The sequence below is a fragment of the Leptonotus elevatus genome, chromosome 4 (assembly GCF_054856555.1).
Source record: "Leptonotus elevatus isolate MCC_2025b chromosome 4, RoL_Lele_1.0, whole genome shotgun sequence".
NCBI classification, from domain to species: Eukaryota; Metazoa; Chordata; class Actinopteri; order Syngnathiformes; family Syngnathidae; genus Leptonotus; species Leptonotus elevatus.
The window spans coordinates 17,115,260-17,141,041 of record NC_141242.1 but is presented as its reverse complement, the minus strand read 5'-3'; the positions used below and the strand labels follow the sequence as shown (position 1 = coordinate 17,141,041).

The 25,782-nt window shown below is 38.8% G+C and overlaps 1 protein-coding gene across 3 annotated transcripts in view; it reads left to right on the top strand.

The window, feature by feature from the left end:
* Nucleotides 1-25,782, top strand: part of LOC147175866 (inactive serine protease PAMR1-like) — a 114,108-nt gene extending 88,326 nt beyond the window's left edge. For 2 of the 3 annotated variants that reach the window (XM_086074473.1, XM_086074472.1), the window contains 13 exons: nucleotides 5,590-5,766; nucleotides 9,204-9,329; nucleotides 9,835-9,949; nucleotides 11,922-12,139; nucleotides 13,703-13,810; nucleotides 15,682-15,852; nucleotides 15,937-16,134; nucleotides 17,681-18,514; nucleotides 18,589-18,765; nucleotides 20,599-20,665; nucleotides 21,121-21,347; nucleotides 23,412-23,770; nucleotides 23,855-25,782. In XM_086074473.1, coding sequence (XP_085930599.1) covers nucleotides 5,637-5,766; nucleotides 9,204-9,329; nucleotides 9,835-9,949; nucleotides 11,922-12,139; nucleotides 13,703-13,810; nucleotides 15,682-15,852; nucleotides 15,937-16,134; nucleotides 17,681-18,514; nucleotides 18,589-18,765; nucleotides 20,599-20,665; nucleotides 21,121-21,347; nucleotides 23,412-23,770; nucleotides 23,855-24,418 — 3,294 coding nt within the window. In that variant the 5' untranslated portion in view covers nucleotides 5,590-5,636 and the 3' untranslated portion in view covers nucleotides 24,419-25,782. Of the gene's footprint in view, nucleotides 1-5,589; nucleotides 5,767-9,203; nucleotides 9,330-9,834; nucleotides 9,950-11,921; nucleotides 12,140-13,702; nucleotides 13,811-15,681; nucleotides 15,853-15,936; nucleotides 16,135-17,680; nucleotides 18,515-18,588; nucleotides 18,766-20,598; nucleotides 20,666-21,120; nucleotides 21,348-23,411; nucleotides 23,771-23,854 lie in introns of those variants that run through there. The other variant, XM_086074474.1, reaches the window with a different exon arrangement.

Below are 25,782 nucleotides of genomic sequence, written 5' to 3'. Positions count from 1 at the left end.
AAAGCAAACACCACTTCCCATTTCCAAAAGCCGCAGCAACACACACAATCTGCATTCAAGTTGAAGTGGAAACGACCATAATAACTTCTTGTGCTAGCCTTCTGGTAGCGTTGGAGACCATGCAAACTCCATATTCAATTCTGGACAAGAAATTGAGACTTCACTGCAACTTAAGAAAATACATTCTGCCTTGAAGTGACTGATCAGTAATAAAAAATCTCTGCAAAGGAACCAAATAAGAAAACCACAAAAAGAAACAGTGATGGTCCATTAATAATGCAACGTGCATCCCAAAATAATACTATTTTACTGTGTCTAAATATTGCTCTTCTTTCACACCCAGAGGAGGCAGAAGATAATGATCATGCTTCTACTTTCCCATAGAACAGATTCTTCTTATCTAAATCCAGCCATTTAAAAAAAATATATATATATATCATGTCCTTATTAGGGATGCATGTTGTTCCTATTAAGCCGACTTTGGGCGGCGTCATCATGTTCTTTGATAGTTTATTTAATAATATTCCGGTAACACTTTCCAATATAACTAGTTAGTAGTTATGAACTGTAAACTGTTTATTAATCAGTTATTAATGACTTGTTAAGTGCTTGTTAAAAATTTAATCATTTATAATGATGCCTAAAAATAGTTAATATATCATTAATAAACTGTTGGTAAATGAGTTATAAATGAGAAATTAACTGTATGTTGATGATTTATAATTATGTCTTAACAATTAGTAATAGATCATGTACAAGCTATTATTAATTACTTACTAATGACTTGCTAATTATCAGATAATAGTTTGTATGCAGTATGTTATTGGGACGTTATTCTAAAGTTATTTCCAACTTTAGAATAACGTCCTAATTACATATGTAAACTATTAACTGATACTTAGCAAGCCATTAGTAGGTAATTTACTAATAGTTTGCTCATGATAGTTACTAATTTATAAAGCACGGGAATATATCGTAAACATACAGTTAACAAGTCATTTATAATTTATTAATAGTTTTTGATGATATAATAACTATGTATAGGTATCACTTTAAATCCTTTACAAACTGTTATCAAGTCATTCATTTATTAATTAACTAATGATCTATTAACTAGTTATAACGGATAGTTACCAATAGTTCAGTATAGCATTTTATTTGGATCTCTTTAATAACAAGTTTTCAGCAGACCAAAGACTGATCTGATCAACTGGGTCGTGATTTGTTTGTTTTGTTTTGTTTTTTTAACTCACTGATCGGCGATCAGTCCCAAAAATCGTGATCGTGTAAAGCCTACCGGTACACCTCATACAACTTTTGGAGTTTTAGAATCAAACTGTCATGGTTTGGTGATAAGTGCCACCATTATCATCTTCAAGTAAAGTTAATTAAGTCTAATTAACATGAAGAATACGTTTTACTTGAAGACCCCCCCCCCAAGAAAATGATACTTTTGACCATGAACAAATGTGAATGTCAAATTTAATGTGTTTGTTGGAGCTCAGGTGTGCCTTCCCGGGACTCTCATTGGCACAGTCGTTGAATCGCATAATTATTCACCTGAAAACAACAAACGAATTGACAGTTTGAATGTTTGCCAGAGATCAAAATCTCTTCTGTTGGCCCCCTTGATAATTGACAGCATAGCTAGTTGTCTGACGTTAGCAGTAGAATAGCCTTAGGCATGCAGCTCAACTGTTGGATTTTTTATTACATTACAAATGTAGAGGAAGGAATTGTAATAACGTTCACTAAAATCTGGAAGTTAATGTCATTTTTTTAATGCATCAGTGGTGTGTTTTGTTTTAAATAACTTTCAGAACTCAGAACTCAGTAGACCCCCATGTTGAGTTTGAGTTTGGTTGTCTTTTCCTATGTAAGTTGGCAGACTGCTTTCTGATTCATGGAGAATGACGTAAACTGTTCGGATTACACGGAAAGGAAAGGCTATTTGCTTTGTGGGGTGGGAGGAACGTTTCAATTGCAAGCCAAATGGAAAGTGGAAATTTGCTTGTTTGTGTTTGTCACTTATTAATTAGCAGTCTACATTGATTAATGCAGAATGACAACGTGGACCTCAGATGTTGGAATTTTCTTTTTGCATTCTGGGGAAGTTCCTTGATTCACTTTTTCATACATTTTTGCAAAATACATTAATAATTTAACGTGATCCTGCTTAGCACATAAATATAATAAAGTAAAAATGCAACATTTTCAACTTGAAGCAGGGTTTCATTGAAGGCAACCGTGGGTCAGCTCTCTAGAGATACAACACCATCCCGTCTAATGTCATTACCAGCCTAACTGAGGTCTTTTCATGTTCATGTCCAATATTTCAGGTTTTCAACTCCCATGGTCCAGTGTACTTTACCGAGTAGGGAGGAAGCAAATTGTTCTCATGAGAGTTGGTGTCTGCATCCACCACCTCACCCCCGCCCCCCTCAGATCACCATATGGCAGTCATCACACCTTTTAAATATGTTTTTCATCCTGTGCTGGAAGCCATTGCTGCTGGTTAGAGGTCACAGTAAACAGAGTGAATGGTGACATTCGCCAGTAAGTCGCTTGATGATGCGTTTAATCCACGGTGCACAATTGATGGGCAAGATACAAAGCATCAGTCAACTGAAGTGTATTTGGTAGCAACAATTTTTCTATTGTGAGTGAAAGCAGATGAACATCGATGCATCACTTATTCCATTTTAAGGTCACATGCCAGGTTGAAGTATTTTAGTTATCCAGAAGAAGAGTGCAAATGTGTTATGTTTTAAATGACCCATGTGTTGGATGCTATTTTGTTTTGTCTCATCAACTTTTCTATAAACAAGCCTTGTCCGCCCTTCCAGTGCATGTCTGTGGTTCCAACATGGAAATCCCCAAAGAATGACCATCTGGACATGAAGTGTAAGATGATCTTTTTAGTCAGACGATGCAAAATATAATGAGACAACACAAGGACGACAGTATACAAAAACAAAATTGATGTGCCTGTGAGTTTATATTTGGTGCCACAACAAGAACCTGCAACTCGTGGCTGGTATGACAGCCTGAATAGTGTGAGTGCGTGTGTGTGTGAAGGGCCTGGTGTGTATGATTGGAGGCATTAATCATGTATTCTTGAGACAGCAGACAAATGTACTGCAGTCAAAAACTGGTGGAGCTGTCAAGGTTAAAGCACAAATTCAACCAAACCCACGTTGTCAAATAAAACAAATGACTTGAGCAACCGGCAGTATAAAATAAAACAGCATAAAGCTCCAAGCAGCTTTGTGAAGCAGAAAATCTGCCATTTGAAAACCTGCAGCGAAATTAACCTTCTGGAAATACACTGGCCCAATTCTAGTTGATTGATATCGTTGTACCTTTGGTTGTGGAGGAAGAATAGCGGAAGATGCCTAGTATCTGCATCAGGCCGATACCAGGGCACATTTCACAGTATCGGCACTTGCGACGGATTTCGATACTGGCATCGGTCAGGAACTAAAGGCTGAAATGGTTATTTTGCATTTATTGCCCGCCACAGGGGGGTCCGGTAAGAGCACATAAGCCTTCAGTTGTACTCAACAATTTAATTAGCTCTGAAGTGCAGACATATCTTTGTATATTATATAGTATATCGTCATTGACTACTGCACTGCTATGAGATGAATGACGAACGGAGAACGTGAAACAGGAAACGGAAATACACAGCAGCCTTCCAAATTAAAAGCATGGATTTAAAAACAAGATACAGGGAGTCCTTGAGTTAAGTCGTTTCGACTTTATGCCGCCCGTGCCTCGTTCGTAGCACCTTTTTTTTCTCTGTTAATTTCCCACAGTAATCATGCCATTTTAAAGTTATTTAAAGGTGTGTTGTTGTTACCTCCAGCAACGGCGCATCACATTTCCATGTGTGCTCTGCCGTCTGTCAGCAATGAATGTTCGTGCGGAAACACGAAACACGGCTCTTCTGTGTCGCGCAAATATGTTTTTTTAAATTACTGTAAATATCGACCTTAACAGGGAAATCCGACTTAAGTCGAAATTCGGGTTACATGGCCAGCGTAGGAACGGAAATCCGCCGTAACTTGAGGACTCCCTGTATAATTAAACAGTTTGAGGAATTCTTAACATGGTAGATATTACTAAATTACTTTTTTTACATTATTGTATTGAATTGAATTCACACTTCACTGTATTCCTTAAAAATAAATTGTACAACCACATATTTTGATTGGGACTTTTTTTCCCCTGGCCACTGGATTATTTGTTTCATTTTATTTATCAATTATTTTTTTAAATAAATGTTATTGTGTGTGTTTCGACCGGCTCAGCTAGCGGGAAGGGAAGTAACACAGACGAGAGATTGTTGTGTGTTGGAATAACTTGTACAGTTTTAATTGAGGTAAAGAAGGAACAAACAAAGAAATACTCAAACGAGTGTTCAACGAGTGTTTCAAGCTCACACCAAACGCGCGACGAGGCGAGCTATACTGCTAAGTCACAGCCGCCCCGAATAACTGAAAGGCAGCGCTTTTATTCGGGGCAGTCCAGCCAGGTGTAGCTCAGTGATTGGCGGTGAGGTCCGTCGCACAGTCGTCCAATCAAAAATGTGGCGCCGGCACATTCGACGCTGCGTTGTAATCAGAACAGGCCCCACCCAACACACACTCGAGTGAAACGTTGACGCCGGCGGGCACTAGCCGACAGCCGTAACAGTGTGTTCGATGCAAAATGACTTTTATGAGCAAATTGAAAAAAAAGTCATTAATTTCAAGCTATTTAAGGAAATTTGCTATAATTAGGATATATAGGTCTTTTAAAAAATATATATCTGTCATTGTTTTTTGTGAAATATTATTTACTATTGGTATCGGCACTTGGTATCGGTGAGTACTGAAGATTTGAGTATCGGTAGCAGTCTAAAAAAAGTAGTATCGAACATCCCTACTCATTTTAGTAGTGTACATTTTAAACAAAGAGCAGTTTTTAAGCACTGTGTAAAGTCAAGGCAAGTCAAGTTATTTAAAAAAAAATTTGATCAAATTAGGAAACATTAATAGCATTTGAAGTGACTTTGTCTGTTTTTAATACACAAATGACATGTAATACAGGAATTAAAAGGATGAGCTAACTGTTGGAAGAACACTGTGCCAAGTTTAAAGTGCTGCATCTGTTAATTCTCCTTCTACCACAAGGACATTACCCTGTCTCTTTCCAAAATTAAACACAAAACCTTTACATATCCACACAAAAATGCTCAAAGGACCAAGAATGCTGTCTAATATCAGTCGTGGTGACTTTCATATTATAGCAGCTTGCATGATGTTTGATGTTCTTCGCAGCATGCAAACCCACAGACGTGCTAACTCCAAAGAGTAGCTTGAGGCCTCATAGCTGTGGAAATAACCAGAGCGCCAGTAGGCAGCCACTCGCATAAACACAGCAGCCCTCTGTGGACATTAAAGTCAAGTCTGCTCATGCAAATATCAGATTTGACATCTTCCTTACTTTTCAACCACATTTACCGTCCTGTCTATTTTTGTTGGTAAATTCCTTGTGGTTTAAAATAAGGCTTGTTGGTCTAAAGTACTGTATTCTCTTATTTAGATTACAGGTACTTGTACAACCACTGCCCAGGTCCAGAGTGGAACGTCATGTGCAGGGGATGTTGCGAGTATGATGTGATCCGCTGCAAATGCCCCCTGCAGGGGACGTCGGTGGGCTACGCTGTGCCCTGCTGCCGCAACGCCCTCAATGAGTGTGACCCCTGCATCATCCATCCAGGTACAACTTTAACTGTGGCTGCCAGACATTTAGCATTTTGGCATTTGCCAACATGTTCTCAATTGTATTTGACTGCAAATAAACAATTAATTGATTAACTTCATGCCCAGTATCAAGTTCGCAAATTTTAGAAAGAGATTTATTAGAGAAATATGTCATTATGCAGTTTTGCATGTACTTTCCATAATTGCTTCTTCTCACATTTCAAAAACATGTATGGCCCTATTTGATTTTATTAAGACAGGCACCCATACACTTGGCATACAAACTGGCACATCTTCATTTTCGTAGCGGGTCAAGACTAGTTCAGTATGTTTGTGTATTTGCTAGACTGTGTTACGCCTTGATAGGCGTTCTGGCATATTCTACAGTAGGCTATAACACTACCCCAGCGAATCTGGCAATTATTTGGAAGTAAAAAAAGTAAGCTCGATTTTAAACTCGCTAAAGTCATGTCTAAGTGGTGGTGTAATACATTTTGGTGAATTTGATCATAACAATTTGAGCATTGCACCCCAATTATGGGTGGTGATGGTTGTTTGGAGCAGGGGTGGTTGTCATACGGACTCACAATTGCAATCTTCTTGCACTTCCTTTAATTCTGTGCTTCTCAATATTTTTTTTTTGCCCCCCCCCCCCCCCTTCCCTGGAAAAAGAAAATATTTCATGCCCTCAACTCTCCGCCGAGGCTATGAATAGTATCATTTGTCTATTAAAGTGTTGTAAGTACACATCTGCAGAATAACTCATATTCCTTGCAAACTTGCAAAAATATATTTTTCCACCATGGCATCACATGTCGCTTCGATTGGTGGGGAATCAAGTCAGCTGTCTTCAAATATAAACACTTTTATCTGTGCAAGTCTGGCAAAATGCCAACAGAAAGAAAACTCCACCCATATCCACAATTAGATTGCTGCTTTGTACTTGACTTGTGCTGGGCACAAAAATAAGACACTTTACATGGAATACTTTAAAATGACCTTATGTGTGAAAGTGAGTGTGGATAGTTGTTTCTTTATAAGAGTTTCTTTATAACTTTATATCGGCTAGCAGCTACAGCCTTCAAAGTTGTAGCTCATAATCTTCATTTGTCCTCCCCATTGTGACAAGAAAAGGTACTTCCTGACTTGTGTGTCGGTGAAATAATAGACATGGCTTTTCTTCCCATCTGTGGTATAATCAGGAGCCATACAGAGCCAGTCTATGATACTAAAACAAATTGAGACAGCTGGCTGCTACTCCTACAGGAACTGAAAATGGAAGCTAATACCGCTTCCATTCTTCTGGGTAGAATTTCAACAAGATGTTGTGAGTGTCGGAGTGCGATTTATTGTCCGTTCATCCCGAAGAACAAAACAGTCAGACGTCACTTATGTTGGTTCCTAGAAAGAGCCTGGCCCACAATCAAGGTTCCAGCTCCAGAAGCAACAATGCCAAGCCGCTCATTGAGAAATTAATGTTGTATTTATATAGTGGAGATCGAATGTACCCCAAATGTCCCATATTGGCTGATCCAACTCTGGCCACATAGTTTAAAAAAACAACAACAACTTTGCGGCCCTCTTTGTAAAATATCCCAAAACTACTTTTTTACTTTTTTGTAATATGTGGATTACGCAACATATTCGCTGGCGACAAGAGTCAATTCATCATGTGAATGTGCTGTTTTGACACATGAGTGGCATGCTTTTAGACAAGAAAATAGGAGATTGTGATGCTATGTTTATTTTAGTCAGTCCTGCCTGCCATGTATTTGGCACAACACCAAGAGCTGTCTGCCTCCTTTGGCTTTTACACTGCAGGGAGACAAATAAGTGTGATGGAAAACCTGGAAAACAGTTTAATTATGTCTGATCTTATTTGTTTCCAGGCCAGGTTTACATCAAAACATCTCTTGTGAATCTTTTAATGTGACTCAAGCTGTTTATGTTGCAGGAGCTATACATAATTTTGTACTGGCAATACAGTACTGGCCATTTCAGCACACATATTCAGTTTGCTGCTAAATCAGTTGTTTTCTGAAATGCGATTTTCCTCCAGAAGAATGTCATGTTTTCTACACAGAATGAATGTGCTTTTATAGAGGAAAACCAGATGTTGGGAATTAAAATGGATACAAGTACCTTGTGTTCGGCTGTAAAAAAAACGAAATGCACTCAAAGGGGCTGTGTACAGTGAAGTCATAATTGACCATGTGTTCAAATTCATACCTGTCATACTTTGCCTTCCTCCCCCTCATTTGACCAAGCAGCCACTTAAGTGAAAATCCGTCCGCTCAGGAAACTAAAGGCGTAGAAATGTTTCAGCATCCTTTTGCAGTGAAAGATGAGCGTAATGAGTTTAGCAGAGTTCATGTACGTAAAGGAAATGTAGTGAATCTGCATTACGAGGATGGAGGCCCAGCAGAACAAGCAGATGCTGTGTGGAAGGGGAAGGCATGCGCGAAAGAAGGAGCTATGTATGACATTTTGATGAGGACATCAAATAGCATTGTAGACTCGAGATTTGTTTTTCCAAGGATACTGTATGCCCAACATGATGCATGAACCAGTGGGGATGATTAAATTAGATTTAAATGTGATTTAAATGTGATTTAAATGTGATTTATTTTTACCATGGTGCTTTTTGAATATTGCGCACAAGTAATTTTTTTAAATAAAAACAAAAACTAATACTGAAACTAACTAAAACTAAATTAAAATTAAGCATTTATTAAATAACTAAAGCTAATAAAAACTAACATAACCATCCTGAAAACCAATTAAAACTAACTACATTTAAAAAACTAAACTCAAAACTAAAATGAAAATTCTAAAACTATAATAACCCTGGTAACAAGCTGTTAATTTCCACTAGTATTAGTTCACTGCCAAATTAATCAGTGCAAAGACAATTAATTACATGTTGTGTATTATGACAAAAGTACCTTTCTTTTTAGCATCATGCTAACAAACAATGCATAATGTCATAGACAAGCTAACAAATAACATTGGTGTCATGACTGGTTACGCAACATATATTTGAACACTAACAGTATACATAACATGTAGGCATATAAATACTCACAGGCATACATTATATTCTTTATCTCCTGCAAAGAACGACTAATATTGTTAATAATTAATGATATTCATTTAAGTGAATACACTGATGATGTTTAGGATTTCTCACAGTAATTAGGAAATTGATTATATACAACGCTTCATTTTCATAAAATCTCTGTCAGTGTTTACAATTTCGAATGATCATTTCCACAACATTCCTCGAACATGTTGTCTCATCACAAGTGAGCCATTTTTAAAACACTCATTTGCTCCTTGCGGACTACCTCGTGCCCGTTTGCACCACGTTGGTGATCCCTGTTGTGGGTTTTGAATGATAGCGGGTTCTTGTTTGAGGTTCATCTTTTGGTCCCATTCTACGTTTTCTTTCAGGTTGCAGTATTTTTGAGAACTGTAAGCGGTGCAACAACGGGACATGGGGTCCTAAAGATGACTTTTTCATCCGGGGCCAATACTGTGCTCAGTGTCGTCCTGGATGGTCTGGTGGAGACTGCATGAGTAAGTGAGATCATTTTCTTAAGGACCACATGACTATACACGTATGTACATTTCTGTGGCATGAAGTAAATGCGTTTTCCTTCCCTTTGGCCATACTTACATCTGGCATGACTATGCCCTCTTGGAAGAGTGCCCATGCCCAGGAGGGCTTCTTGACAGTCAAAAATCTGGATACTTAAAACCATTTCATATGTAACGTTTGGACTCCACAGCTTTACCAGGATAAAACATTTCCACAAAAAATAACAGTGTTTTATTTATTTATTTGATTTAATTTGTTGTATGATACATTCTCCTTGTTTTATTTATTTATTTATTATGTTAAGTATATTAGAACTTTGGAATCTTGTAATTTGGCAATACTGAGTCCTGCTAAAATCAGATGAATGTGCAGCCTATAGACCAACATAGTAGTTAGTCCCTCATTAAAAGCTTGTAAAATTTTATTTGCAAGCCACTTTCTGTGCAAGCGCCCACATACAGTAAGCCCTTTCTGTTGTGCTAGAGTGTGGTGGAGTGATCCGCAAACGTCAGGGTCACTTAGTTCTGGAGAGCTACCCCAACAACGCTAGGTGTGACTGGACCATACAGGTGGACCAACCCTTTACAATAGAACTCAGGTAAGGAGGCCGTACTGTTGTTATGGGGCACACAGAAACCGTCTATTTACTAGACAATTATAACTTCTCTCTCTGGATTTTTACGTGTTGTACAAGATTGCAGTTATTAGCCCTGTGGAATCAAAAGACTAAAAGGATATAAAATAAACAATCATAATAATGAAATGACAGTACAGATCAAGACTTGTCCTGGACTGATATGGAAGCATTCATTTGAATATGAATTGGCCACCTGTCATAGTGATTAATCGCTGGCAAAATATCAAATGTCTGTTCAGCTCAGATCTTTTTGCTATATGTGTCATTAATAATGGCAAGTTTAAAGGTTTGGATAACGCAGCAGGCCTGCTGCCTTTAAATACTTTCCAGCTGAATGATTTACATGCAGTCCATATTCTGTTTGAGGCCAAATTTTTGTTTTTAAAACATTCAAGATAAACTGCTTACATGCGTGAGTAGACTGCGATAACTCCCACATACATATTGGAATCTAAACCGCAACAAATGGATAACGTTATTACTCAAAGAGACGTCATTTCCGCTTTTTACTTTCTCCGGTCAATCAAAGACATATAGTATATCATATCGCCATGTTTCACCATTTTTGTTTACCTCTGCTTGTATTTCCGGTGTGTGGCATGCCAGACGCATGGACTCATATGCAGTATCATAGTGTGTATAAGTATACACACTATGACATTGTCGCCGTAGAGACAGAAAATAACGTGAAACCGCCGCAGAGAAATCAATACCTACTCAATTTCGGCTCATTTAGCGAGTGAATAGAGCATGTGCAAATCATGAACAAAAATTCCATTTAAAGGAAGTATGCCGAGCCGCGTTTATATGACCAAATATTCGGGTTAGGTAAGTGTAACGCAGGGGTTTTATTGGGGTTTTAAAAAATGTGAAGAAGATCATATTAGGAGGTTTGCACAAAACCCGAATATTGTAAACTTTTAGTCGTTTGAAAGGGTTATTGACGGCATGCAAGCATAGTCATTGAAGGCTTTCTTGTAAGATATGTTTTTTATCTAAAGGTTAAACTATGCCAAAAGTAATACAGAATAACTTTTCCTTTGAAGATAATATAAGAATTATAAGTCAGTCTTTGACTGTTGACCAGCCCAAGGTGTATCTCACCTTTTGCCCCAAGTGATGTAGAAAATGGATGGACGTATTATAAATATTAGTTCTGAAGGCTTCTAATGTCATTCGTACATCACTTGCATCTTTTATACACCCTGGGTGTGTTAAGGCACCAACTTGGTAGTAAAATAGTTGGTGTTTTTATAAACATCCAACCAATTACTGGTTGAAGTTTTATAGTCATTTAACAGCTACTGATCAGACACAATTAAGAAGTTTATCCAGGCTAGAGCCATCATGCTGTTCATCAGCAGTAATTATCACCAGTCACACAAATGGAAAAGTATTTATATGTGCATTCTCTCTGTTTAATAGGCGCAAAAGGTGTGTTAATGAGAAATATCCTTGTAATGTTCAGGGTCATAAAATTCATTGAGCTTTCCAAAGCAAAAGCCCAATGCAAGGTTTGTAAATTGTTTTCCTAAGAAAGAAATGTGTTGGCACTACATGGATGCTGCGACAAGGAGAGTACAAAAATAAGTCGATTCTTGCATATGTATGAGCAATATAATACATTTAAGTATTAAATTGCACTGTGCCAAGTACAATGGAACACGCGTCTGACTCACCTTTCACATCAGCAAAGCATGCATTAGCAGTTCCAGTCACTTTCCGCAGCTGTCAGAGTAATTACTGTCATTCATGACTGCGCATTGCCTGTTTTCCTTCTGAGCGCTGTGAAGCATCACAACTGCGGTGGCAGCTGGTGGAGCGCTGCCAGATAACACAGGTGCTCGCATAAGGCGGGAGAGTGTGATCACGGCAGTTGCTAGGGTGTTGGATTGTGTTTGTTTTCTTATTGTATTCATCTTGATGCCAACAGGTTTATGATGCTGAGTTTGGAGGTACATCATTCTTGTCGCTATGACTTCGTGGAGGTCAGAGATGGTGACAGCATCAACTCTCGTGTTATAGGTCGCTTCTGTGGAAGCAACAGACCCCCTCCCATTCAAAGCACGGGCAACAGTCTACACATTCATTTTGAGTCTGACGGTCACAAGAATTTTGATGGCTTCTTTGCTACATTCCAAGAGAGTTCAGGTATGTCTGAAGCAATACTAAACTTGGTAGTTAAGTCATTAAAAGGAAAATACTGTGAGGAGCACATTTTAAAAGGCACACTCACTAACAACGTATGGCAGTCCTCCCAAATGACCAAATAAATTCATTCAGAACCTGATTTTTTTTTTTAAAGTTGGAAAAAGTTTAGTTTGAGCCAAAATGAACAAAATAGCCTTTCATTGCAAATATTTTGGAATGTTTGTATGTGATTGGATCGTCTGTTCCGATTTTAGACAACATGATAATGCTGGGTGTAAGCCAAGTGACCAGTTATGATTCCAACATACCTTTTCATGTGAAATGACAGGCATCATATAGAGACAGACAAGCTTTCCCACTCATTCACATTCATGCATTCATCGAGTGGGATTTGTACCCACGCTGTCTGCAAGTCAGGCAAATGAGCTGTTTCACCGTCAGTGACTCACCTAATTATAACAGACCGATCCTCTCGTCTTCACACGTTTGGGCAGTTTCATTGTCTTGTTGACACTGTGAAGATTTCCGTTTGTCACATGATTTAACTTGGCCTAGTAGAGGTACTACCCACTGGTGCCCACCACCCACCCAAGTTTCCTTGATACGGTGAGCCAGTACAATGGAACAAAGTGATGCCGTATGAAAAACCAACGCCTAACAACTATTCAGCTCTCCCAGAAGAATACATTATTACGTAATCAGATTTGTGACATCCACTTCTCAAATTCACTTAAAAGCTTTGTGGTGGCTCTGGTTATATTGTATGTGGAAACTGGTGATGGGAAAATGAAGCTTCATGAAGCACGTGATGTTTTTTTTTTACTCTTCTAGATGGTGCTCTTGGTTTGAAGAAAAAGGCTAGGGCAATGGAACGTGATTACGTTTCCACTGCTTCTTTAAACCAAGAGTGCCTTCAACATGAGTAAAAAAATATATCACACGTGTTCATGAAGCTTCATTTGCACATCACTGGTGGCAACGAACTGAACTCTCACAGGAACACAATTGCAGTGATTATTAAACTCAAGTATTTTCTTTGCTTCGGTCTCCTAGCCCACTTAATATCCTCCTCATTTGTAGGACTACAACTGTATAGTGACATGCTCATTCAACTGTCGACAGTAGTTTTATGTCAGAACATTCATAAAAAAAAAAAAAAAAGTGTACTGTTCTCAAAATCTGCGATTGGCTGGCAACCAGTACAGGGTGTACCCCGCCTACTGCCCGAAGCCAGCTGGGATAGGCTCCAGCAACTCCCGCGACCCTTGTGAGGACAAGCGGTACAGAAAATGGATGGATGGATGGATGTTCTCAAAATCAGACACATTTGCTATACAAGCTGCAAAGCCGCATCTCATAAAATTAGCTTTATGTATTTCTCGACATGCCCACACACATTTAGAAATGGAAAGTGAAAATGACACTGAAATGGTGCCAGCTTTGAGTACACCCCCTTCCTCCCACTTCAGACTTTCCAATATGTACACGGTTTCTCCTTTAAATAAATACTTACTTACCTACAATACACACATGCACTCTGATATTATATTTCTTTTATGACAGCTTGCAGCTCCTCTCCTTGCCTACACGACGGGACTTGTATTCTTGACAGCTCTTACACGTATCACTGTGCCTGTCTGGCTGGCTATACAGGCAAGAGGTGTGAAAATGGTAAGTCTCCTGACACTTCATAAAAATGGACCAAACCCACTCACATCTGTTTTTAGTTGTTGCTGGGAGGGTACTGTTGACATTCATGCATGGGTCAAATGAGTCATCATTAGTCAATTGGTATCGCAGGAGCAATCCCTCTAGTCTGGTGTGATGTTATGAAATGGTGCGTGTTGCCTACACGCAGATGCCATTCTCACCATAATATTTCCGTTAACTGTTGTCCATTGTTGCTGTTGCTAATAATAAAACACTGATGTTTTACACCCTAAAAAAAACCCTCCCGGATTTGTTTTCTGGTCTGATAATGACAATTTTTTCATATAAATAAACATCAGCAACTTATTTTACTAATGTATGAATTACCCCAAAAATTAATTCTCGACACTTGATGATACTAAAAAGCAAAGGTTGTACGAATTGGAAAAAGTGATTCTTTTAAAAGTGGAGGAGGCTTTTATTTTGGGCTGGGCGGAGATGAGCTGTCCTGGAATTAAGATTTAAAAATAATCTGCAGTATGTCAAGTACATGCAGGAAGAGGAAAATTATACAGAATGTGTGTTGTTCTGTTAATATCACTAAGCTTTTCCCCAACACGGTGGAAGAAGTGAGTTAGTGCTTCCTCAGAGAGGCGAGAATCGTTTTGGTCCTTCATGGTCTTGGATTAATGGGTGTCTGGAACTTAACTTGTGTTTTTAATACCTTAAACATCTCCCAGAAGAACCTGCAAAAACACTTTTGTTGTGGTGTCATTTTCAGGGTTACATTGAAGGCTATAAAATAAATGGTAAAACAAGTCTGCATCTCTCTTCTCTTGAACGAGCTTTCCCATAAAATGGCAAGCTGTTTATTTATCTGTCCTCCATTGGGAGTTCCAGCCTTTCAATTTTATTTCAGAAACATGAGTAATGTTACTATCTAACATTATAGCGAGAAATTGCCTTAAGTTTTACAAGGTAAGAAGACTTAAAGATATTTCATTGCACCAATGATGAATTCGACCTGTTGGAAGCCTGCACGTGTTAGTTAATCTGACAACCAAGGAAACCCAAAGTAGCTATCATTTTCTTGTAAGTGTTACATTTATAAAATGAAAGTTTTCCACTCGTGAACTGTGGTGGACAAACCTCCGATCTAAAAGACACTCACAACCCTGAAAAGAAGTCAACTGCGGATTTAACACTTTCTACACCACTGGTTAGCCAACAACATTTTCTTCCATCAGGAAGCGAAATATTAGAAATGTAATTTGTTAGAAAATCCAAGATTATAGGGACAAATAATTGGTTTGGAGCTTAATAAATACAGCTAATACCACTGACCAGGTCAAACTAAAAGATAACAGTGCATCAAAGTCAGTCAATGCATTGCAAGATAAACCTTGACTCCATTTGCAACAGCAACTTCTGTATAACTTGTTTTTTTTGCAGCTATACAGATAATACTGCTTTGAAATAGTCCCTAAACTGCTCATTAAATCATATTTTACTGCTCTTAAATGGAACACTTTGCTTAAAATCTTTTTTATTGCACCTACAGCATTCATTTAGGTATTTACAAGCCATGTGCTCCAATTTGCGCTATAAACTGTTCATACAATTCAATAACAAGTCTGTGAGGTTTCAACAATTTTGAATTAAGATTAACAAGTCTCACAGTTTCGTTTTAAATGTTAACCTGTGGCCTACAAGCAACACAAGTCACACATTGGTGTATTTGTGTGGTCTGTTACAGCTGGGAAGTACACTTAATCAATGCTTGAGGGAGGGTACTGAAGTCTTTTGAAGTCTCCGTACACAATTTAGCATTTTCCTTACAGACAGACCATGTTTAGAAATGAACTGAGCATGCACTTTGTGTTTCTGTGCAGTGGTGGGATGCCGCAGGCCGCCTGTGCCCACCCATGGTTCCACACAGGGAGTGTTTCATCACGCAGGGGCACGGATCACTTTCCACTGTGACGCAGGGTTCGAATTGCAGGGATTACGGGCTGCCATCTGCTTAAGTGATGGCACCTGGAGTGCACCTGCCCCACAGTGTGGTAAAAAAAAAAAAAGGATTTAGTAGGAAATGATGATAGGAGATCAAAACCTCGCCTAATGTATATGTTTTCTCTGTCATTAAGTTCCAGCGGAAAGAGTAGGCCTATGTGCTCTCCCACCAAAGCCAACACACGGAGACCACTTCTTGGTTTATGGCCCCAATGATGTTTTAATTGCTCTCCAGTACCTTTGCTATCAGCCCTATGAACTCAGTGGAGTCTCTCAAAGGAATTGCCTTCCTAATAACACCTGGAGTGGAATTCATCCCGTTTGTACCAAAGGTCAGGCCAAGTCACTGGAATATGTAATTTTCTTTTCTGAATCCTTCATGTATTATATTAGATGAAGTCCTCAAGGGCAAACAAGCAGATTTGCATTGCTAAAATAACTCAATTTCATGGTTCATATTTTGCTCTGCAGAAGGAGTCAAATCTAAGACTATCCTCTTCATCTTTTTATTGTATTTTATTTTTTTTATCTTTAGTGGTACATAAAAAGGAAGACTATAATGATCAAGCATTCTCATAAGTTTTGAGAACATAACAAACTCTTAACTTGTACTGAAGGCAAGCGCTTTATTTCCTAAAATGTGTTGTCCCTAAGGCTATCCATGTTTTGTATTTTGTTTAAAAAGACGAAAACCTCGGCTAAACATAAAAGCCACATGTTTGTATCTTGATAAAACACATCGTCAACGTCAAGCAACAACATAACAGCTGTGAAACTTAGACGACGACAATGTTATCATACTCGACTTCCAAACACTGCTTCTAATTATCAACAAAAAAGCTACAGTTGACATCAAGATTAGCCTTTAACATTCTGGAATGGAAGAATAATCAGCAAACAGTTGCAGTCACACACAAAATGTTGTTCAACTTTTGATGTAAATGATTTCCACATTTCCTAGTCTTTCCACACATTTTTGGAAATCTTTTTTTTTTTTAAGTCACATCTACATCAAATAGCCTAAATGCCTGCTGTACAATACACACACATTTGAGTTTTACCTGATTAACCCAAAATGGTTCAGAAGTTATCAAATTGCCTGTGAACCTTTTCTTTACAAAAAAATTAAGTTGCCACATATTAGCATGATATTGGATGACTTTTAGACTTCCATTTTGTTGCATTTTTTTTGTTTTTGTTTTTTGTTATGAACAACACATATTCACCAAGTCTCCAAGATAAATTTTGACCAGAATGTTTTTGTAAAAAGTTTCCTTTTGTTCCGACTTCTACATTTCATCATGTGTCATAACCCCAATGATCCCAGATATTAATATTGGATTGCATGCTGCTGCATCATGTTGGATCACTGCCTCTTAGTGGATATTAGGGAAAATGCAGACAGCCTGCTGTACGCTCTAAAAAGAGAATTGCTGAACCAACTTAAATAAAAGTCAAATTGAGTTGTTGACCAACTTAACACAACAAGATTGAATTAAGTTAGTCCAAAGTGAATTATTAAGTTTAATTAATTATGAGTTCATTAAATTTAATATATTCACCTAAATTAAATTAATCCAAAGTGAGGTTCACTTTGGATTAAGTTAATTCAACAATTCTCTTTTTAGAGTGTAAATGTGTGCTGGACTTCCAAAATTGCAAAAATGTCAAAACAAAACAAAAATTGTATGTATTCATACAAACGTGTTCCAGTCGGTGAAATAGTTTATAATATGATGGCAATATTTGTTGTGAAATACGAAAATGTCCTGCGTGCCAATTTATGCAACATTCAACACCAAAATGAAAACGTGCTAGATGAGGGGCAACAAACCTATAATTCTCTAATGAATCTTTTAACGTGTTCTTTGTCTGCAGTGAACAACACACTCACAGAAGCAGAAAGGGAAAATGAAACTGGACAAGAGACAGCAAAAGGTACAGATAAAGATGAAATAGAAACACACAGTGAGAAAGATATCAGCAAAGCTCAAGATAAAAGTCAGGAGAACACGGGTATAAAAAAAGAAAGTGATCGCGGGACTACATCACCAGAAGACACAAACATTGGTACTATTCCAGGGAAAACTCGTACTGAGGATAGGAATGAAGAGGAAAAAAATAATAGCCGGGAGAAAACCACTAGCGGCAGTGAAGATAAAGTGGGTAGTGTCGGCCCAGACAATGGCCTGGACACAGACGAGAATAAAGAACCTGAAATAGTAAAACCTGGGAGGAAAGAAGACAGCCATTCCCCCAAGTCGGAGATGGATATCACTGACATAGTGGTGATAAAAGACAAAGGACAAGGCGAGAAGGAAAGAAAAGAGGAGCAAGTGAATGGAAAAAAAGACTCTGGCAAAGTTGGACCCAACGACACGAAGCTGCGGACGGCCGTCTCAGAGGAAATAAACACAGTAGACATCTCTGAGCAGGAAATGGCAAAGAACAACACAGTCACGGATGATATGACCGCCTTAAGGAAATACAATAATACAATAGCTTTACCAGAGAGGAAAATCATTCCCTCCAGAGTCAATATTACACAGTATACGCTGTACAGGTCAGTAGGTGAGGAAAATGGCAAACCAAAGGAAGGCTCACCAATTAAAGATGACAAAGCAATGACAAGTCCTACTGAGAAACCAAAGGAACTTGATATAGATCACAAGGAGAAGGAAGACGAGAAGGACATAAACCAAAGCTTCATTGGTAAGACAGAATGCTAATGAATATGTTTCCCCTTGCCCTCATACCTCCCTTGAACATGAAGTGCTCTTCTCCAGAGAGGAGCTGCCCACCTCTCCCTCGCCTCTACCACGGCTATCACGTGGTGATGCCAGGGACCAAGCCTGAGACTGTGCAGTTCTTCTGCAATCACTCCTACGCTCTGAGTGGAGACGCCCTGCGACGCTGCCAACCAGATGCTACCTGGAGTGGAAAACAGCCCCTGTGTGTTCGAGGTAACGACTATGCGTTTAGCATTTTTACTGGACGTAACATACAGAGATGATGTAGAACTTTTGTTACGGATGCATGGGAGATTTTCACTTCATGTGAAATGAAGGTTATGTCATTTCAACTAAAAAATACACATTTATAGTACTCAAGCACTAAACAATATACAAAATCCGAAATTTGGTCAGTACTGTGTCCCAAGATCCCCCCCACCCATTTTTTTGATCTTTGAGTTAATCTCATAAAAAATGGGAGCAACAACAAAACAATGTGTTGCATTTATATTTTTGTTGAGTGTGCATTAATTTCATGCCATTTTAATATATACAGGTCGTTTTGTTTTTTGGTGGGATTTTTTCTTGGTAGGTTGCCCACTTATGTAAACTACAGTCCTGCTCACAATTATTGGCACCCATGAAGGTAAACTACATCATGTGGAATATTATTTTTTTTATAGATAACTTGTATTTCACCTGAAAGACCAAATGATTAAAAAAATAGAATGGGCGGAAAAAATTGAAAACTTAAAATGTGCTCTTTCATTGGTAATGGCACCGTTCCCTGTAAATCAGTATGGAAATGCATTGTGACTCACCTTTGGTAAATCACAAATGAGAATTCCCTGTTCTAAATTGTCTGTGCCCAATTGACATGATTTAACCAATGAATGATGACCTTGATGTTTTAAAAAGCCACCTGTTATCCCCTTTTCTTTGTTAAAATCGTGTAAACAAAGGAGCTGTCTGAGGACATCAGCATTGCGATTATTCAACACACGACTTCCAAATGGTATAGAGCCATCTCCAAAGATTTTGGTAGCCATGTTGTTAAGAGGTTTGACGAGCATTGAACTGTCAAGAACCTCCATGGATGTGGGGGGAAAGAGAAATTGATCACATAAGTCTTCAACGGTTGGTGTGAATGGCGGAAAAAACACTACGTTAAACATCCAAAGACCTGAAAGCCAACCTGGAACAGTCTGGGATCATGGTTTCAAGAAGTACCATACGCTAGTGATGGCAAAATGAAGCTTCATGAAGCACTTGTGATATTTTTTGGCTTCCCTAGACGGTGCTCTTGGTTTAAATATGAAGGCTAGTGCAAAGGAAATTGATTACATTTCCACTGCATCTTTCAACCAAGAGTGCCATCTAGAGGAGTCAAAAAATATCACAAGTGCTTCATGAAGCTTCATTTTGCCATCACTACCATACGCCACACACTGAACCAAAAAAGGGCGAGTGTACCTGGACAAACCACAAATCTTTTGGGAATGTTCTGTGGACAGATGAATCAAAAATAGAGCTTTTCAGCAATGCGCACCAACAGTTTGTTTACAATGAAGCAATGAAGCTTCCAAGGAAAAGAACATCCTCCCTACAGTTAAGCATGGTGGAAGATCCATAATTATGTTGGGCTGCTTTGCTGCATGTGGTACTGGAGGCCTTGATCGTATCACAGGAATCATGAAATCAGAGAATAATCAACACATTCATTCATGTAGCTAAATAAGGTCATCAAAGTATTGTCATTAAAGTGTTATCCGTTCTGTGATTTGGGTTGGTATACAGGCAATATTTGAAGTAAAGTAAGTAAATTAACGGACACCGTTTGTGGTTAAGAGTTGGACAATGCCGTGTAATGACTTATGAAAAAAAAACTAGCATCATACTGAGATGTGTTTTTATAATTCATCAGATTTATAGGAATATGTCTGTATGCTTCTTGATCAACAAATCTATTGGCCTGTCATATATGAGCACCCCTTTTAAATTGAACCACTGAAATGAACATTTCCAATTTATTGAGATGTGTCTGCATGTACATATTTGTTGCAGCATGTCGGGAGCCCAAAATTTCAGAACTGGTCAGACAGAGAATTCTGCCCCCTCAAGCACCATTCAGGTTTGTATTTTGTTGTTGGTATTGTTGTTTAAAGTGTAGTTTAAATTGAATTAAAAAATCAGCAAGTTTCTCCCCCAAGTGTAGATTATAAAACACAGTCCCACACTATGGAAGCGTATTGCATTCACTTAAAAAAAAATAAAACTCCTGTTTTTCTGACTACTTTTTTGGGGGAGCTTTGTTTTTTTGAGTATTTTCTTTCTATTTTTCTGAATAATTTTTTTCTGTTTTTCTGAGAAAAAAGGGGGGGGGGGGATTTCAATAAAACAGAAAAAACAAAAACAAAGCTCCCCCAAAAAATGTGTCAGAAAAACAGGACTTTTTTTCCCAAGTGAATACAATATGCTTCCGTACCACACAACAAGAAACTTTTTTTTTTTTAATACTTCAATACAAAGAAGAATATATGCGCTAAAATGCTCTGCACGGATGTATCTCTTGTTCTTGGCCTTCAGAAAGACTCCAGTGCACAAACTGTACTCTGTTGTGGGCCGGCACATCCAGTCTGACGGCCCCACCAAAGGGCCACCACTACCTTCGCAGTTGGCTCCTGGTTTCCATCACCTTTACACACACATCGAGTATGACTGTGTGTCTCCCTTCTACCAGCACAATGGCAGCCCTCGTCGTACTTGCCTCAAGACAGGCAAATGGAGTGGGCGCCATGTATCTTGTTCACCAGGTGAGGGCGGCAGAGGTCCATAATGTTATTGGGGTACTCTAAGCCATCATGTAACACTTGAAGCTACATTTCTGGTATTTGGACAATTTTGACCATTATTATTACTCAGGCTAAAGTCGGAAATATGAGTCCATTTCTACATTTAGATACCAAGATGCAAGGAGACCATTATATACAAACAAGCACACTGGCAAAAAAGAAATTGACAATTTTAAGCACATAAAATCTTTTTAATGTTAATGTACTGATAGGTCAAATGGGTAGACCCCTGGGTGGTATTGTGACCTGTTTTGGGCTTTTTGATGCTTCTGACCAGGCTATTTCAAAATAAAATACCACCCACGGGTTAAAATGTTATAATCTAGTTGAAATTAAAAGATCGATCGATAATTGATGAAAACATATGTATGTCTTATATATGTATGTCTTAAGAACGCAAATAATTTGGTTTAAGGACCTCAGATGCCAACTCATGAAAGTGTGGAAAAGAAGTGATGAAGCGTATACAGGCAGGCTGGAACGGGTGGAGAAAAGTGGCAGGTGTTGATGTGTGATAGAAGAGTTTCAGCTCAAATGAAAGGAAAGGTTAATAAAACTGTGGTGAGACCAGCAATGTTGTTTGGTCTGGAGACAGTGCCACTGAGGAAAAGACAGGAGGCAGAGCTCGAGGTGGCAGAGATGAAGATGCAGAGGTTCTCTTTGGGAGAGACCAGGATGGATAAAATCAGGAATGAGTACATCAGAGGGACAGCACATGTTAGAGGTTTTGGAGATAAAGTCAGAGAGGCCAGACTGGGATAGTTTGGTCACAAGGAAGCTGAGTTTCCAAATGCCAGGCAGAATGTCTAGAGGAAGACCAAAGAGGAGGTTTATGGGTGTAGTCATAGAGGACATGAAGGTAGTTGGTGTGAGAGCAGAGGACAAAATTATGTTTGGTCACATTTTTGTTATTGTGGAACTTTAAGGAACTTCAAGGAACTTCAGTTTCACCCAACAAAAATGAAATGTTTTTTTGTTTTGTTTTTGCAATATATTACTGTATTGGTGGGTTCAAAATGCAATGAAATAATCCAAAGCAATCAAAAAAATACAGCGACAGCTGTGTACATCTTTAAAAAGGTCACTTGTCTTTCTGTTTTTCCATTACATTATTATTATTATTATTATTATTATTATTATTATTATTATTATTAGTAGTAGTAGTAGTAGTAGTAGTAGTATTTATGTATTATTTTACACCATCTCAACCATTTTGGTGCAAGCACGTATTTTTAAAAATATAGATTAAAAAAACTGTTCAAAGGAAACATGAAATGTAAATATTTTTGAATTGGTTGTTTTAAATGCTTCACTATATCAAAAATATTATATCTTAGCTGAATGAACAGCTCCTGCTGTAATAAAGTACTGTATGAGAAAAAACAATTATAATAATACAATTAGAAATAACTATGGATGGATGGATAAACAAAATGTTCTACACTATAAAAAGATAAATGTTGACCAACTTAACAAAATTACTTCAAGTGGTAACACAATTGAATTAAGTTAATCCAAAGTGAATATAACATTATTAAGTTTTATTAATTATGAGTTCATTAAACTTAATATCTTCACTTTGGATTAACTTAATTAACTCAATATATCACTTTGAATTAACTTAATTCAGTCGTGTGTTACCACTTACAGCAAGTTTAAATTGGTCAACAACTCTCTGTTTAATCTTAAATTGGTTCAAAATTTCTCTTTTAGAGTGTACTTGAATCACCATAACTCCGCTCACATTAGCACTTAGTACGAGAACATATTCTTCCTTCTTTATATTGAGAAACAGCCAGTGTGTCTGTGATATCAAACGTTCATTTTATGAGAGACATAGGCTACATCATTTTGTGATTGATGAAATGTCCAAACAAGAACTGCATCAAATGTTGTTATAGTAAAAGACATTCAGAAGTGAACTGAAAGAAGGTTCGACCCTTTTGCGCCACATTTAACCTGTCCTCCCTCTTCATCGTGGTCTTGCCTTTCTATCCTCTCTTCCTGTCACCTCCTCTTTGGCAGTATGTGGGAAGCATCCAACCTTTGACCCCGAGAGGCCGGAAGAGGCTCATTGGCCTTGGCTAGTGGCCATCTACCGTCGCTCCACCAATGGTGCGGAGACCAAGTTGACCAAGGCAGACAGCCACACTGGATCTGTGAAGAAGAATGGCAGCGCTAGGTCTAGCAACCATATCCGGGATTCTGACTGGCAGCTGGTGTGCAGTGGGGCTCTGGTGAATCAAAGGAGCGTTGTAGTTGCAGGTCATTGCATGACACAGCTGGGGAAGGTTTATCCTCTGGATGCAGCAAAAATCAAGGTGGTGGTAGGGAAACACTACCGTAGCGATCACAAGGAAAATAAAGGTCTCCAACACCTGAGGGTAAGCTCTCCAGAGATTCACCGGAGATCAACGTTTGTGCCTTTGTGATTTCACTAACAATTTCGTTTCGTCTTTCTCCCAAAGGTGGCCAGCATCATTATTCACCCAAATTACGACCCCCATATTCTTGACTCGGACATAGCTGTCATCAAGTTACTGGACAAAGCAAAGATTGGTGAGAAAGTGCAACCCCTCTGCCTGTCAGACATTCCCAACGAGAGCGAGATGTCTGGACAAGGGCATGTGACAGGCTGGTCTCCACTTCCTGACTCGGGTTTGGGTGCAGACGAAAAAGCACGAGTTGGCATCGTTCACCTCGCTGACATCGTCCCATGCGAGCAGCAATACGCCCGTAACGGGGTGCCAGTCAGTGTTACTGACAACATGCTGTGTGCAAGCCAGAAGCCAAACTATGGACCCTCGAACATATGTCCCTCTGACACTGGGGGAATCCTTATCCTCCCTGCACTCACTGACAACAAGGAGAATCCTTCCGTCGGCTTTTCTCAAAAGGGAAGCAAAAGACTTTGGAGACTTCTGGGACTAGTAAGCTTTGGCTATGACCAAGGGGAGTGTGATCCTGAGCTCTATACAGTCTACACTCATGTTGCAAACTTCAAAGACTGGATAGAGAGTAGTATGAAATAGGCCTCTAATGCTACGTTCAGACTGAACCGAAAATATCGCGACGCTACGCTAATCTCGCGTGTGTCTGTTCGCGGGGTTCTCAATGGATTTTTTTTTCCGCTCAGCGCTGCAACAGAGGAAGAGGAGGGATTTACGCTTTGGTAGGTGGCGCTAACTTTAGTGTAGCATTGCTAGCTTATTTCACACTTCGACAATTAAACAAACAAACTCACCACATAAGCCGACCTCCACATTTCTTCCTCCAAGCAATCTCCTTTTTGGCCTGGTCCTGGTACACGTAGATCGCCGTGTCGTACGGCTCCGGGTGCCTGCAAACCGCGACTATCAAGCTATCCTCCATTGCTATGCTACACGTTCTGCACACTACCGCTTCCTGTGTTTTGTATGCCGTGTGACGTATTTGGTGACATGGACTATCTCGACAGCGGCAAAAGTTCAATTCAGCCAACGCCGACGAAATGGGCGAAGTGGCGAAATGCTCACCGGAAACGTCCCAAACGAAGTCAATTGACTACAAAGAAATTGCGCCGCCGGAAACGCCAGACCCACTTTTGGTCTGAATGTAGCATTAGTGTTTGACTCAAGGTTTTTCTGTACCATGTATCTTTCAGTTGTGTTACTTTTGTTTGCTTCATCTCATCTTAATAGTGTCTTGCACAAGGGCAGCCAGCACTGGACGACTGTTCTAAGTGAAGAGATGCTCGCAAATTAAATGTCTTTTGATCGTCTCGTTCGTCAGTCTGAGGTTACACACTTGAACATGACTAAAAGTTCATCCTTCAAATGAGGATGTAATGTAATATATGCACATCGGTATGTACTGTATATACAGCATATTGTAATGTATTGACTTTTCTATTAACTAATATGACTGAAAGTGTTGTACATATTGTATTGAAAGACAGAAAAACAGGATGTTTTTAATTAAAGAAAGGAGGTGAGTTCTGGTCAGTTTGATTCTTTGTGTCAGCGTAAAATGCAACTGAACTATGCATTGGTCATCAAAGAGTGAATTGCATGGATGTTAGGAGTAGAAAAACAAAACAAAACCCTGCTCGCTCTGTGAAGCACCCCGTCTGTGTTATGAAGCAAATGAATCCAGGTCAGAGCAGCACCATTTCCACAACCATAAACGGAGCATATTATTCACATATCATTTAACTCCTCCGTGCTCAAATTAAATCAATTACTTCCAACCTGACCCGCTTCCATTATTCAGTTTGCGTATTGCAAGAGAGGCAATAAAAGTACATTTCCATTCTATGTTCAGGGGCTGCTTGGTGATTTAAGGGATGCGTTCAAATTGCGAACTTCGGGCAAAATGTGTCATTAACTCTATCACATCATTATACCTGCCTATTCCA